The sequence below is a fragment of the Pipra filicauda genome, unplaced genomic scaffold (genome assembly GCF_003945595.2).
Source record: "Pipra filicauda isolate LSUMZ 115617 unplaced genomic scaffold, ASM394559v2 scaffold80_size11013439_pilon, whole genome shotgun sequence".
Taxonomy (NCBI): domain Eukaryota; kingdom Metazoa; phylum Chordata; class Aves; order Passeriformes; family Pipridae; genus Pipra; species Pipra filicauda.
The window spans coordinates 3,027,899-3,044,792 of record NW_024104987.1 but is presented as its reverse complement, the minus strand read 5'-3'; the positions used below and the strand labels follow the sequence as shown (position 1 = coordinate 3,044,792).

Genomic DNA, 16,894 nt, shown 5'->3' with positions numbered 1-16,894 from the left:
TGATTCTGAAATGGCCACAGGATTATACCTTGAGGAGCTGGTGAGCTGCAAGGACAAGGAAAGGGAAGTTGCAGACATTTTAGTGGGATTTTTGCTGTTATTATCATCATTATTTTTGTGACAGCAAACAGTGCTGTTGCAGTTTCAAACGTACCCACACCGATGCAGAATGAAAGCGATTTGAGGCATTGTGTGGAATAGTAAAATCCACATTTCTGAAAGTACCTTTCACTTCAAGAAAAAACTGTGTTGCCGCAGTTTCAATGCAGAAGTGAGTTTACATAGTTTATGGAAGGCTTTTTTTTTTTCCTCTTCTGAAGTTTATGGTGGAAATATCTGTCAAACCCAAACCTTTTGCAAAGGAATTGCTCTAACACTCATGGCTGTTGGTGGTGACTTGTAGATATAAAATTCCTATTTACTTCTGCGGTGCATGTCACAGGCATTGCCTGATAGCAAAAGTCACTCTAAGAAGTGCTCCAAGGGTTTTTCTAGAATGTCCTTTAAATGGCATTTCTACAAGAACAAAGTTTTCTTAAAAAGCTTCTCCGTAATTACTTGGGGGGAAAGGTTGTTTCTCTAATCCCTGTGGTTTGGTTGCATAAAATGTGTCACCAGAGTGGGTTGCAAATAGGCTCAATCTCTGCTGTTCTTATCTCATATTAAGCAGAGGAGTAGGAAATAAAGAGGTATATAATTTGTCACAGTACAAACTGAGTGGAGTAAAACAGAATATAAGAAAAAAATCTGTACCCATTTGTGGGTGAAGAAATTTTATTGCTGACTTTATACAATGTTGTTACCCAGAACAGCTCTTAACATCATCTCTTATGTCTTGCTGTGTGGAATTGGATGCTTATTTATTAAGTATGTTTATTTTGCCTCTGCTAATATTTTAACATCAGAGTCTTTCATATTTGTAGTTTACTGGGCTGTAGGGAAATGTTTCCCTTTTTACTGAAGATTACAACCACGATGCCAACTCAGCTGTCACTGAACCACTTCCCTTCTGGAGTCAGGATGGTTTGGGTTGGAAGGGACCTTAAAGATCATCTTGTTCCACCCCCTGCCATGGGCAGGGACACCTTTCACTAGCCCAGGTTGCTCCAAGCCCCGTCCAACCTGGCCTTGGACACTTCCAGGGATAGGGAATAATAAGTTTACAACTACATGGATGTGTAGAGTGTGTCAATCTTGAGTCAGAGAGATTTTGGACTAAACTATTAACACACTGAGGACTTTGAGGCTGTGATCATCTGGGACCTGCATGGAAGTGCAGAAGCACCTTGTGCTGGTTTCTCAGAATGATGGTTGTGATGATTCTCATTTACTGGAGATAATTATGGGATCTGATTTAATGCTTTTTGCTTTGCATATCTCATACACAAGCGAGTATTTCCTTAATGCTTCTAAAATCCAGCTTTCCCGAGTTCTTGTTCTTCTCTTCTGTAGTGTGATTCAAGGAAACAATTTTTAAAAAGTCCCATTAGGAGAATTGAAGTGAAACTCCACCTGTACAGGTGCAGACATTGTAGCTGAACACTGCAGAGTCAGGGAATGGGTGCACAACATCTCCAGTCTGATGATTCACAACCTTCTCCCTCTCATTCTTTGCCTCTTTTTTTTTTTTTTTTTTTTTTTTTAAGCCTGTCTGTGGAGCCAAATCTCAGCCCTTTGCAAGTGGGGATGACACAGAGCAAATGCTGAGCAGCTGCTTTATTCCAAGTCACTTAATAAAATTGTTTGTTTACATAAGGAACTACCAACACCTCTTTTTTTTTTTTTCCTTTTTTTTTTTCCATGGCTTCTCTACCCCTCGTCTGAACTCGTTTAAAATTCTTCTGGGGAAGAAAGAAGGGCTAAACTTTCCAGAAACCAGCAAAACTGCTCCTGTCCAGTAGCAGATTTTCACAGGAGTTTCTAAAACACACATGTGCAGTTTTCACATGTTTTGGTATTTGTTTTAGGTGGCAGTTCTAAAGGTTTCCAACCCTTTCCATGGTGTGAAGGTGGTGCCTGTAGGTGTTCAGTACAATGCAAAAATGAAAATTATTTACCTTTCTTGTCACATATATCCTTGTGTATGTGCACATGCTTTCTCTGGGTATCCTTGATGTGAGAGTCAAGCAGAAGAAGCTGATTTTCTCTTTGGAGATGGTGCTGTGGAGTTTCCTCACTGTAGACTGAAAAATACTCATTTCCCTGCTTTTCCTTATTCCAGTGTGTAGCTGGGGCAGTGTTTGTGCTTCCCCATCCTGGACTGCTATTTCTGGGGGCTTTTTCAGCTGTGATTCAGTGATACTAATTTATATTTTAAGTTGCAGTTTTTGTGCATAGTGCAGTTATTACTGCTACAAGGCTTTGCTTCATAGGAAATATCCCATAAAAATGTGTTTGAGCTTTTGTTTTACTAAATCAAGTTGGAAAAATGTTATTTTGGGAAGGCAATACTTTTTTATTGGTATTCATTATTCTTCTTGAAACCTTAGTAATTTCTTTATTCAAGTGGCTTCTACTTGTGTCATCTCCTGCTGTGGTTTGCCAGACATTTGGTTATTCTGGATCATTCCTTACCTGACATTTTCACAAGATCCATGGACCTGGAGCTTTTCTCAGTTTTAAACTTGGTATTGATCCCTGTAAAGCCTTGGGAGAGTGGCTTTGATACCACACTTGCTAAAAGCAGAAGTTGAGAGAAGGCTGGTGTTTGTTTGATCTGAAAGGCTCTTTTTGCTTTAGTCAGAGTACATAAAAATACCTCCAGTTTTAGCACCAGAAGCTGTATGTAAGGGTCTTCTAGTCTTTATGATTACTAATATCCTGCAAAATTCCCATGGTGTTTGTGTAATTTTTCCTTTCTCTGTAACATCACAGAAGGGACAATGTAAAGGAAGTGAGGGTACAGAAATTTGAGAGAAATAAATGTTGAACGTTCTGCTGCTGAGCTAATAAAGAGAGAAACAGATGAAGGGAAGGAAAAATAAACATGTAAAGATGGAAGGCAGAAGGAGGTAGAATAAATAGCAGTGAAAACAATTTCATTTTGTTTGCAGTTTGCAGTCGTGCAATTGTTAGATCCCAACATTTTAAAAAGAAGCTGTAGTTGGACTTCTCAAAATTATATATAGAAATTATATTTTGGAAAAAAAATATGTGATTTAGAGTGAATCTTGATAATTTGATTGTACCAAACCCTTTGAGAACTTCAAACAGCTACTTCTTCAAATACTCTTGTATGGGCTCCTTGTAGTGGTGTGAGTCACAAATGCCACTGAACACAGAAAAACCCAACAGCCTGGGAATCATCAATGCAATGATAAATAAAAAAAGGCACTGATAGCTTTAACCACAAGCTAATTTTTTTATTTCTTTTTGCCTTTCTTGCTCCTCTTAAGTTGAATCCAGATTCTGAATAATTGCTGCTTGTTGTTAATATTTTTAGGATAATTGCCTAAGAGTAGCTGTTTTCCTGTAGTTAATTCCTTTTTTTCCTTGAAAATGAAGTATTTGTGTGTGGAGGGGAATTCTTGAAGGAATGGAAAAACTATTACTATTTAAAGCCGGAAATAATTAAAGAAATATGAGCAGGCATTGTCTTTAATTCCAAGTGTTGCAATAAAGCATATTGTTAAGAGTTTATACTCATGTTCATTGTGTTCACCATTATCTTTTATTAAAATGTTGAGTGTTGTCTTGTTACAACAGTTCCAACATGATGACAAAAAGCCAAGTCTGTGATTTAAAACCAGCAGTAACGTGATGTGGCTGAAGGAGTTCTGATATAGTTCCACTCTTTAAAATAGGACTGTGTGTATTTTTTGTTTGGTATAGGGTGGGTTGTTTTTTTTTTTTTTCTCCCTCCTCCTCTAAGAATCAGTGGAAAAGCAGCCAGCTGTTCTCCACTCGGGGATCTGAGAGCATCTGAAACCTTTTAGAGCAAAAGCCAGTCAAAGTTTCCAGCATATTGTAAACATTCCTGGAGCCCCGGCGAACGCGGCGCCGTCACCCTCGCTCCGGGGGCCACGACGTGAGCCCCGAGCAGAGGACACAAAAATGTGGGAGCTTTGTTTAATTGCCTCACTTAAAAGCAAAAAAATAAAGTGTTCTATTAAGTATTTACAGCCTTTCAGGTTTTTTTTTTCCCCCCTCCTCCCCCCTGTTTATCTGGAGACCTGCTGGCGATAATGAAATATGTATTGTTGTACCGAGAAAAAGAATGTAGCAGTTGATTTTTAGTCCTTGTCTCTGGGACTGTCATGTCCCTCAAGATGGTTACAGAGATATCATATGACATCTCTCTAGTGATAACAGCTATGGAAATGTAGAACTGTATGAAATGAAAGGTGTTGCCTCGTGAGGTGAAGAGCGTTGGTGTATCATGCTGTGGCACTTAAATACTTGCTGTAATTGCTATTCTAATAATTAATGGAATTAAGGGTTATTGCTATTGCATTCACTAAATGGATATACAAATAATTGACACAAATGTTAGAATTGTCCCCTTATTATTCCAAAAGGCTTCCCTTTGACATCTGTGTATTTTATATATAATCAGTGCATTATATTTTGGGCACTACGTAGCCTTGAAATATTGGTGGAATGAGAAGAGCCTTCAGTTGGCTAAAGAAAGTCTTACAGAGGATTGAACTCAATTAGTGATTGTTAAAAAGCATGAAATGTTTCAGGCTGTCATCTTTTTTGGGTCACATAAAAACTACAAAATAGTACAAGGAAAAAACTTTGATCTTTGTTGTTGCTTGATGATTAGGATGACTCCACTTCAGTTACGCTTGATAATCTTAATTTTGTTTTCACTTTTTGTGTACTTTGTACAACTTTCTTTCAGCTTTGTCAACAACACAACCAACCTTCACTGAGGAGTTGAAGTTAATCATTCAAACAATACTTTTAATGAAATGAAAATTGTGAAAGTCCATGTCCACTACACCAACCTGAGAAAGGGATGAGCTGAGTGGATACTCATTATCCCTCAGAATTAAATTTCTGTATTATCCATTACAACATGGATATTATTATTCTGAGTCGTGAACTATGATAGTACAATTATTTTAGCCATAAAAATATTTACCTTAAGTAAGTAGAATAACAGCATGAGTTCTGCATCCTTGTACCTCCTTAACAGGCTTAATCCTGGTGCTTCGTCCTCATTGTCTTGGGTTTGCCAACCACTCTTGGCTCTGTCAGTCCTCACACATCTTGGGCTGTGCTTTGTTAGTGTTAAGTGATTCTTCTTGCCTGGCTCTTCTCCTCTGCCTGGTGATTTCTCACATAGTTTGTCCTTCAGATGGTTTATTTTATTCTCCCCCCAGCTCTCTGTGCCACAGCGCTGCTCTCTGATCCCTATCTTCCCTTCTCTGCACCTCTTCTCTGGGTATCTCATGAATCTCTTCAGGGTCTGTGTTGCTGACTTGCTGGTCCACCTTGTACTTACAGTCTTGTCTTTTCTGAGCCATTATCTCCACCTGTCTCTCTGATTCCCCCCTCTGTGTTCTCCTGGTTGAGGTTTAGCTGCCGTCTCAGCGTGGAAAAGCCATGACTATTAATCTCTGTCCTAATCCTCCTCCCTCGATAACTGAGCCCCTGTGGTCTTTCATATATGTGGTGCATCTAAATCTTGGAGACAGTTTCTGCAGCGTTGAGCGAAATTATAACGTTTTCCTTTCCAGCCACATTTACAACACTGGCCCAGCCTTTTAAGCCACATCTCATTCATCATTTCCAAGTTGCTGTTTTTATTCTGTTTGCACAGCACCTAGCACAACAGTACCCTGTCATTATTATAATGAGAAATAGTTACAATAATTATTAGTGTGTTTAACCGATGTCTGGTTAATTTGTGAGCCATTAATTTTGAATGTGATGCATTATTCTTCCTATTTCTGTGTGATACTACACACGTGGAGTATTATTTACTCTGAATTCATTAATCGCTCTAAGTAGTGGTTTAGTTGTTAATGTTATCTCATGATTTATTTAAAACATAAGTATATCGTTTAAAATAATAATTGTATTGTAAATATTCATTGTTATAGCTTACTTGAAGGAATGCAGACCAGCTTTTTGATGTTAACATCTCAAATTATGCAAACTGTAAACAATTTATAAGTGGATTTGTGCTTTTTCTCATAAAGACAAGCTCATCTTATTCTTAAAATTGGGGAGCGAACGACGAAATTGTTCTTGGCTTTATATTTTTGCCTTTATTTCTTTGAAATGCTGAAACAAGTCAGAATGCTTTCTAACAACTTCGAAATATTAAAGTGCCCAGGGACAGGGTAGGGATGGTGTTTTGAAGGCAATAAATATTTCAGCTTCACATTTCAGTCTTTCTTCTTCGCTGCTTTGATCTGGCTTTGGTTTAGTTATCATTCCGCTTGAATGACTTCACGCCATCTTTCTTCCTCTCCACACCAAAAAAGAAGTGTTCTGCACATATTCCATATGTCTGGGTGCTGCCATAGTAGGAGAGGCCTTGTTTTTTTCCTGGAATATCTGCCTGTGGAGTTGGATACTCCAACCACGGCTGGGTGGGTGCATTTAGGCCCAAAGCTGGCACTTGGCCATCACCATTTGTCGAAAACAGCAGAGCAGGAAAAGCAAAGTTGGTTTTTTGTGTATTTCAAAGATTTGACATTTCTGCTGAAGCATTTTTTGTGTAACGATAAACTAACCCAGCAACCCCTTCTTTTACAAATACATGGGACTTTAGGCCTTGATATGTTATTTATGGAGTTGAAATAGTCAGTGTTCTAGGAGTTAAGTCAGAGGGGCTGCAGCGTGGAGTGCTTTTTAGTAGTTGTGGCACCAAAATGTGGTGTCATGGATCTTGCATTTGGGTATAAATTGAATTAACTGCTGCCATTATGTAGAGTCCTGATGGTACTGGGGCACCTCCATGTGAGGGGCAATCTGGGATCAGGAGCAGGACTGTGGGTCAGCTTATATTTCCCTGTACAAAGTCAAATATCTGTGTCTGTGTACTGGATGGGTCCTTGTGTCTGTAGCTTATACACAGAAGATACTAAGAGGAAACTCCTGGAATTTGCTTTTGCATGGAAAGTTTGGGTGTGTCCATTCTGTTCACGTGTGTGCTTACACTCCATGTCTAAAGGGTTTTAATATAATTTATTGAAGAGGCTGAGACCCAGACAGGTACCTCTCCTGCTCTTGGGTGCTGTTGGAATGGTGGGAACCCTGTGAGTAACATATTGGTTCATCCAACATTTGCTGCAACATCCCAAGTTTAATTAACCTCTCCTGTAAATCCCTGGATTGCCCCGTGTTTCATTAACGTGACTTGCAACGCTGTAACGTCTCAGTGTGTTTAATTGTTACCTCTCAGAAAACGTTTCAGGAAGCAAAGCAAATATTTATGATTAAGCATGAAGGAAAAATACGTGAGATGTTCGTATTTCCCATTTATCAGTACATTTCAGAGAGCTGCTTTCTCAAATTGAAACTCTGGACTTCAGAGTCAACTTTCCCTGAGATGGTTTGTGCTGTGTAAGATTCCTGGTTCCGTTGCAGAATCCTTTATACACTGAAACAAAAGGAATGTGCTGCTTTTAAAATTGGGGCCAAGGAGTAAATTCACCCTGTTTTTACATTCAAGCCGGCTCAGCTTTAGGGGATTTAAGTGATGTAATTGTGTTGTATTGGGCCCCACAACTAGTCCAACTGAAAAAAAAATAATCTTCAAAGTGAATATTTTAGTGCTTCGCGCAAGGCACATTACTTGGTGTCTTGGGAAGAAAAAGTGAAGCTTTTCTTACATTTGTGAACCGAGGGCCATTGTTGTACAGGTTTTCTAAGCTTCTGTACAAATCTGAACTGCACAAAAAGTGGAGAGCTTTGGCTCCCACATCCCTTAAAAATGAAGTTTTATTCCTGGTTATAATGAGATGTTGCATTTATTCATGGGATTAAGTCCTTAAAAGAAAGGAAGGTGCATAAAACCAGATTCCTAGAAATTTACATCATAATATTTCAAAATAAAAATAATCTTCCTAAGGAAGAAGATGCATAAATTTGGAGTCTCACTAGGGGCACGAGGACTGACGTCTTGTCCTTTTGTATTAGATTTGTTCTGTTTCCATCTGACTCGACCAAAAGTGTCTCGTGACACTTGTCAGTGTGGATGTGTTTGAGTAAGCTTTGATTTTTAAATTTGTTTCCAGTGGGGAGTGGAAGTATTAGATGTATTTTGCAGGGAGGGAGATTTGTTTGTGCTAAGTTAAGGATCTCAGGGAGAAGGAGTGGAGGTTTTCCCCTCTCCCTGGTCCCTCCAAGGTAACACACGTGGACAGAGCTCTGCTGGTGAGCCTGACCACATCCTCCCTTCCAGGATGCAGAGCTGTTATGAGGATCTCAGAAGATAATTCAACCTCTTACAAATTCTTCTTTCTGTGGTAGATTTTGTTGTGGAAGAGGGGAGCGAGGTACTCACCGTAATTCAGTGTCAAACAGCTGTGAACTTAAAAATATCTGTATTCAGCAATTCCCTGGCACGTGGGTTTTGGGGGATAACTGAGCCAAATACCTTTGCAGCTGGAGCTGATGGATAATGAGCTTTTCATAGCACTTCAACCTCTGGAAGCATCACTGGTTGTGCCCATTCTGAGAAATGGTGGAGGAGTTTTGTCCTTGCAGTTGTGATCTTTTGGATCCTCTGCGGTAGAAATTTAAATCCTAAATGATCTTTTTGCCACTTGAATTTAGATGGGGGAAAAAATGTTAATTTGTTGGTTTTTTGCTGTGTAATTTTTATTGTCTCGTGAATGAATGGAGAATATGGTACTTTATTAATAGACAGATTATGCTTCGTCCTCAGAGGACTCTAGGAAATGAAATTGTTGAAAATAAAGCATATCTGTGTGGATGTGATGGATACTCTCTAGCAAATTTGAAGAAATTTACACAGGTCCTCTATGAACACAAACCCCAAACCCCTAAACAATTATCACCAGAAATGTGATACAGGATGTTGTTGTGTTTTCCTCATTTCTGCTGGGTAAGAAAGGTATTTTCCTTTTCCTGTAAGGAAAAGAGCAGTCTCCCTACATCTCAATTATTCCATCAGCTGTAAGGTACCAAAAGAATTTATTTTTCTTTAAAATATGCATCATGAAAAAACCTATAAAAGTAAACAGTAACACACTGACTCAGGGCTTGTGGCATTTCTTTGATGTCTTTGCTAATGGAATTACCCTGCTCTCCTCCACTGCAAACAGCCCCTTTGTGAAGATGTAGGATTATGTTCTTTGTCCCATTGTCAAAGTCTGGTCTGAAAACCACAGAAGAGGATGTGAATACTGTAACTTTGGGCTTGGCAGCTTCCTGACCTTTCTGAAAGGCTCACTCAGTGCTGCAATAGCTACTCCAGTGCTGGCAAGGTGACAGACTGGGTGAATTAGCTGGGCTTTTCCGTCTCTTATGTGTCAGAGTCTTTGTTTTATATGGAAATAATTTCTGTCAAAATGGGAAATTCACCGTGAGGTACTTCCTCTCTGCCTGTAAAATGAAAATGTCAGCCATAGGTCTGTTTGAATGTGTCTTCTGTTACAAGCCATGGGTGGAGCCAGCTTTGTGCAGCGATGCCACCGTCGCGTTTCCCGGTGTCTTAACGCAAAGTCAGGCAGCTCCTCTGACCTGTGGCAATAGAAACGTGCCACAGAAAGTTACAAACACTGCCTGGTTGCTTTCTGTTTGTGGAATCACATCAAAATGTCTTAAATATTTACTGGTTATCAGAGTTTTTGTCTGTGTTGTGGCAATATGATGTCCATCTCTGGTTTTTATTATAAAATATGATAGATTCGTTACTATTGATAAACCATGTCTGAGAAACCCAGACTGATTTCTGTAGATGTCTCGAGTTTAATGTGCCAAATAGTAGAGGCTGTTCATATAAAATATCTTTGCATAGAGATTTAACATCTGCAAAGGCTGAATAGGTATTACAGCATTATGGGTTTCTAATAGATTAAGAAGGTACCACATGTCACGCATTACCCTGCTTTGCATTTTGAGATATGACAAGCAGGGAATAATCCTGCACCTTGTCTGAGCAAAGATGGCGCTGGGATAATTTTTTTATTTTTTATTTTAATGGGAGTAGGTGATCATGTTAAAAGGAATTTGTTTAAATATTGGGGGGGGGGGCATTAAATATAACTTAATTAAATCTCGTTTGTTATTAATTATATATTATTATTAAATTTTGTTCATGGAATCTCATTTAATGGTTGGATTAAAAAAAGGGGGTTCTCCAGCAGGTAGTGAAGCATTGAAGTCAACACAGACTTTGAAGGTGGAGGTATTGTGAGCTCTGAAGGCCGTGTTTGGGCGTGCGAAATTCAACCGGAGAAAGCGAAAATAACTCGGGCCTTCCATTCCCTTCTTCAAAGCCCTGCCAAGGGAAGTTGGGCAGAAGCTGGGACAGGAAATTGAAATCTGAATACTTATTTTCAACTGATCGGGTTAAAGGCCTCTCTTTTACACCAGCACACTCGTTCTTTTATTTGATACTTGAACTCTGAAAATTTTCTGTGACTTTCTAGGGAGAAGGAGGAGCAGCTGAGGCGGGTGACGGAGGTACAGAGGCTGCAGGCCCAGCAGGCAGGCGCTGCCCTGGAGGAGTTTAAGCGGCAGGTGGAGCTGAACTCAGAGAAAGACTCTGCAGAAATGAAACAGCGGGTGAGGAGGTCACAATGCCAGCCTTTCTGAAACTCTGGCGCAGTGGGATAGCGGATTCTGATCTTATAATGCCAGAAACATGCTCCACTTGAGAGTGCTACATCAAAATCTTTCACAATGTAGTGTCTTTGCCAGCAAGTCAGAAAGGGATGGTGGCAGTTGTTTCATCTTTCTAACAAAGCCCGAGTTGTCATTGTTATAAAGATATCTGCAGTTATGATACTGATTAGGGATTTTTCAGGAGTGAGAGTATAAAGTGTTAGTTTATACACCCTATGGAACAACGTTTGTCATTTTCCACTTAAACGTGTGTCTCTTCCTACTCTTTTCCGAACGACTCTGTCTTCCATTAATGAGCTCCTGTAATCAGTTGGAGCCCAAGCAGGGGCAGGACCATTGTGGCTGCTGCCAGTCATGTGCACAGGATGGAAAAATCCATTTTTCTGTCCCTAAAAGACAGGGGCTTTAATTTAAGTAACAAGATTTTATTGGCTCCCATTTCTCACAGAGCAAACAGTAGTTAAACCATCTCCTCTGGGACTTTACAAAATGCAGCCCAGGGGGTGAAATCAGGAGCAAGCAACAGGTGATCAAAAAGAAGGGGAGGAAAGGGATATTTCCTTAACTCCCTCGTGTGGTTGAGATCTCCAAGCATAACTCCAGCTTGTAATTCTGCCTGACCATATACTCAGCATTCCAAACTCACCTACTGTAACCCAACCTTGCTGCTGACAGGAGGGTGCTGCAGGCTGGCACTGCAATGGATTGCTCAGGATGCTGGCTTAGAATTGAGGAAATTCTCTTTTTGTTGTTGTCATGAAATTATTTTTATGAAAGTCTTCATTGCTGGTATTTTGAAGACCCATGCAGACAGCAAATAATAGAAAAAAGCAAGAACAAACTTATAAAAGCAACAGGCATTCAGCAAACTGGACCCACGAGGGCAATACAACAAATCCTACTATTTTAATCTGACATTCTCTGTACTACATAACTCTCCTGCAATTTCTTCAGGATGACTTAAAGTAGTACCCTATTTCTGCTCCAAAAGAGATATAGTCTCATTCTAGAAAAACTAACAGTAGTTTCATTTGTTTAAAAAACCTCCAGCAAACAAAACCAATCCAAACCTAAAGAAAGTGCAAAAGAATTCGGAAAACTTAAGTCACTTGTAATTTTAAAATGACAGTAGATTTCTTTTAGAATTCTGGCACAGTCTGGGAAATTTTGAAAGTGAATTTTACTGTGCTCCGTGAATCAGCCATAGGTTTACTCTGTCCCTACTTGCCTGCTAAAATCTAGAAATAGTAAATGATTTTTGTACAGTTGAGTAACACTGTTCTGCAGGAGCCAAGGTCCAAGGAAATACATCAAAGGAACACTGCTATGGCTCTCTTCAGAGCTTTGGCCTTTGCTATGATTCTGCATCCACATACTCTTTAGATAAATCACCTGATACATTGGAACATACTGGAAAATTCCTTGTTTTGTGGTTAGGTGGGATGTGTCACTTATAAAACAACAACTGCAGTAGCCATAGCAACATTGTACTTTTAACTACATTAGAAATGCTGGGCTTCTAAAGCCATTTTTGGGGTGTGGTAAAGTTAATTACAGAGATGAGTAGGATGGGGCCTGGCATTTTCAGTTCTTGTAGTCAATATTGGATTCATTAGTCTGGCTGTGTGATATTTTTTTGCCATCTGCTTCCTATTTTGTCAAGCTTGTGATTATTAAGAGTCACCTGATGCCCACTGATGGGGGAGTGATGGTTTTTAACTGCAGGATCTGCTTTTTTTTTTTCCCCAATAATAACCAACAAAAAGAGGAACAATACATAGACTGTGTCATGGTACTTTAGATCTGGGGCTTCCTGGGTTTGGCAAATAATGATCAGGAGCCTTCACTGCACTCGTAGAAAATATATGAATGTGACCTAATGAGTAAACCACAAAAGCCAGTAGATTTAAAGAATCTTTGCATATGTTTTTATTATTTCCTTTAATACAGTAACAAGATCTGTTATTTTTCTGGGTTTTATTGACCTGAATAAAGTATGGCCATGGATGTGCAATCTGAGTAAGTTTGGAGCGGGAGGAAATTATTCATAAAATGTTCATTGAAGTCCCTTTTCTTAATGGCAGATAGTACAGTGAGGTTCAAGAGCTGCTTCCTTTCTATTCTATTTTACTACTTTCTAGTTGACCAACTGCTCCTAGTCCTGCACCTTCCTCTCTTGCAGAACTACTTTCCAATAAAATGCTTTTCCCGCTCCGAGTGCTGCCTTTTCTCCTCTTTCCTGGCTCAGGAGTGATGTCCAGGCCAGTTGGCACAGACATCTGTTGAAGGCTGAGCACTCCCTTAGGCCAAGCAGGATTTTGGCTTGTGGTTCAGGAATTCATGTGTTTCTTCTTTTTGTGTAGCAGATGGGCTTGTGGCAGCACTGCCCCTCCCGACCCCTACACCCTTTGCTCTTTTTTAGGGAGACATTTTTTAGGGAGATGGTTTATTCACTGCTTGTGTTGGGATCTAGATCTAAAAGTAATTGATGAGTATGCACTGCAGCATAGTAATATATATATATAAATATTCCCCTGGAAACGTGCCTGATGTGCAGCTAACAGTTGTGCTTTTGATACAAAAACCTTTGTTAATTGAGTTGTGAAATTGCTTCCTTGATGCTGTGTGCTGGAATCTGTGGGACTCATTATTCAGAGGCGATGACTATCTTCAGAGAACTTCACTTGCAGCCAAATAATTCTCTTTTAAGTTATTTTCTGATTTAATGTAAACTTACTTTAAATGTGCAGTTTATGCGCTGACTCGCACATGATTTCCCTTGAATTTCCACAGGCAGTGTATTTTTGAGTGAAATATATTTGAGTCTTAAATGTGTCTAGAAAAAACATTCACTTAATTTTGATGGGATGTTCAGCACTGTTGAGTGAAAAACTGAGTCAATACTTTGTAATTAGGGAGTGGCATGACATAAGTGATCACTCTGTCCTTGGGTAACTAATAATCCTGTAGTGACTGAATATTCATTTTGACCACAAACGATGTTGTTACCATTCCCAACAAGTGATATTCTCCTCTTTGATGATTTACAAACAACTGTAGAAACATCAGAACATTTCAAGCTCTGCCTTTTTTTTAAAAAAAAAAAAAAAAAAATTAAATTAAATATTCCCTTTCTTTTACCATGTAGATGGCAGAGGTTGAAGCTGATCTAAGCAGATCAAAATTGCTACGGGAAAAACAATCCCAAGAATTCTCCTGGAAGTTGGAGGAGGTCAAGAAAAACTATGAACAACAGGTCAGTGGCTTTGCTCCTTCAGGTGGAGGGGAGGAGGGACAGCCCTTCCTGCAGCTGTAGGTCAGTTCCTGGGGCAGGCTTAGCCCTGTTCTCACTGTGTGTTTCTGTCCTTCCTATAAAGACACAATTTATAGATCTGCAGAGTTGATTTGTTGGGGGATGGAGGAGGAAGAGCCTCCACAGAAAATATTTTTGTTTCCTCCTTGCGATCCTTTGTACCTCCGACTCTTTCAAATTGTTTCCCAGGCTTACAGGTGGCAACACCTATTTTCACAATCACCAGATTAAGTTATTTAATGCATTATCTGTTTTTCTTCTTGTCGAGAAACAGCGGTTTGTTCTTTTTATCATTTTGACGTGGGGTGTGTTCCTACAACTGCTTGTTTTGGCCCACTGGTGGTGATTTTTCTCCGTTGTAAAGTAATTTCAGGGTTGGGGAATATTCAGGAAACATTTGGGTGGAGACAAGAAAGTTGAGTTCAGTAGTGTCATGGAGTGTGAAGGGAAAAAACAGAAGTAGAAGTAGACAAATTGTTGCATGATAGAGGTTTGAGAGCTGCACAGCTGCACAGCCCATCCCAGCTGGTGTAAGATGCTGCTTGGTCATGGAAGTAAAGTGGCCTCTGTTGGTAACACCTGTTAAAGGATTAGAAGGTTTTTTTAGTGCTTCATAGGAATAATGTGATTAATCCATACAAGTTCTCTCTTATCAATGTGGATGTAAGTTTGCATTTCCACCAGGGGATGTGGTTTCATTTCTTTTCATCCTCTGTGCTGTAAGGGGATGAACCACTGCAGTTGGCTTTGGCATGAGACCTACTCTGGCCCATCTGGAAGGGGCTTTTTCAAGGAATTAAGGAAAAAGATGGCTTTGGTGGGTGTTGGGAGAGACCTTTGCCTGTGCTCAGGAGGAACAACAAGTGTGTTTTGTGTAGGAGGGAGTTTGTTGGTTCAGATCAAAGTATTTTTCTTGTCCTCACTCAGAATTATCAGTATCACCACTTGGGTTGCCAGGATTTTGTTCTCAGTCTTAGGAACATGATTGAGAGAGGTAAATACTAATCTGCAGCGTATCAGGAGTTAGGACATTCTTGTTCCTACCTACAAATGGTAATTTTTTTCTTTATTATCCATGGTAAGATCTACCAAGCCATAGATAAAATGTTCTGCCCAGTGCTCAGCTGGCTTTGCTCACTAAAGGCAAATGATAATGTCTTGTGTTATCATGGTTTGGTTTTATGTGTTTTCTTATACCCCCACTCCTATTATATTTACACCTTCTGGAGTCTGGATCAAAAAAAAACCCAAACCCAAGAAATTAATGTGAGGGTTAAAATGGTTTTGTTGACTCTTTTTACATTGCTATTCTGTAACAATGTTGATATTGTGGTCATCATCAGTGAGAGCCTTTTCCACTGAGAGGACAAGTTTACTGCTTCCCTTTTATTTTATTTAGGATAGCTGCTTTTACTGTAAGAAAGAACAGCTAGGCTTTATGAAACATCACTGGAACCCAAAGGAAAGGGTTTCAGCACTGAACAGCTAAACAATGAGAGCCTCAGAAGAATTTTCAGCGGAATCCTGTTTATGCCCTTTCTAAAAATTTGTTTCTCTTTGTACTTCATTTGGAATGTTCTTTGAAAACTTGTGAGCATGAAAAATATGTGACCCTTCCTGCAGATTGCAGTGGGTTATCACTGGAAATGATGTTCCTTTTGTATGGTCCTTTCTGCTGCACAAAGCCCCTTCAGCCCCACCACGGGGCAGGATGAGCTCAGTCCTTCCACACTTAAAATTTCCTTTCAGTAGTTCCAGCTTCTGTTTCTCTGTATTACCCTCTATTTATGCTTCAGAGCTCCTAAACCATTTTTAAAGCAGACTTTTCCTTGCCTTGTTTTACTGCATGTTTCTTTGGTTGTTACTTGGGGAGGAATAGGCTGATTGAAACTGTTTAAATAGAGCAGTAAATTAGAACTGGGGATACATTTCGACAGGGCTCTTGCAGACTTCCACTTGGAAATGACACCCAGCCAAAATCCTGGATATTTTAGCTACCTGAAAAATGTAGTAATTGCTTTGAGATGTTCTGCCTCAAGTGTTTGAATCTAATTGTCAAATGGAATTTACACACAAAGGGAAGGAAAATTGACCCTGAGCTCTGTTTTGAGTCTCTTGGCACAGTGAGTGGCAGGAGTAGTGCTGAAGGCACACTGGACAATTCACCTGCCCATAAATTTAATCAAATTGGTAATGGAGAACCAAATTAACTGATGTGTTATCCTGTTCTCCAATCTGAGAAATATTTTGGAAATGTAGGGACTTGGGAGCTGTGGTTTCACCTCTCTGCTTTATATGAATAGTTGCCCATGCTTCACAGGACTCTCCTGGAATATTGATTTCCAAGAGATTACTGCTGTGAATGTGTTGGTTGTGGGGCTGAAAGATTGCTCTGCCTGAAGCTTAACCACAGTGATGTGTTATATATTGATATTTATCTGATATTTTTAACAACAAACAACCTGATATATACCGATATTTATGCATTTTTTTCTTTTGCTTGAAAAAGAATTAGGACAAAACCGTATAAAACCATGGCAGTTAATATTTTGTTAACTTTTCAAATGCATTGAAATCCATTAATAAGGTGAAGAAGAACTTTTGGATCTTGCAGTATGTCTCTCCTGGTTCCAGCTTCATCTGATTCAGTGCCACTTGCTTTTGAAGTATCCACTGAGAACACTCTTAGAGAGAAACTGGTGGCTTTTTTTTTTCTTTCTTTAAATATACTTTAGCTCAACTTTGTTCTACTTGCAGCTGTTAGATTTGAAAGTATATTTTGAAGAAAAAAATAACTCCAGCAGC

The 16,894-nt window shown here is 39.4% G+C and overlaps 1 protein-coding gene across 3 annotated transcripts in view; it reads left to right on the top strand.

Moving 5' to 3' along the window:
- Positions 1–16,894, top strand: part of CEP112 (centrosomal protein 112) — a 155,777-nt gene that overhangs the window by 44,072 nt on the left and 94,811 nt on the right. For 2 of the 3 annotated variants that reach the window (XM_027749648.2, XM_027749647.2), the window contains exons 18-19: positions 10,581–10,716; positions 13,925–14,032. In XM_027749648.2, the coding sequence (XP_027605449.1) occupies positions 10,581–10,716; positions 13,925–14,032 (244 nt within the window). The remainder of the gene's footprint in view (positions 1–10,580; positions 10,717–13,924; positions 14,033–16,894) is intronic. The other variant, XM_039390287.1, reaches the window with a different exon arrangement.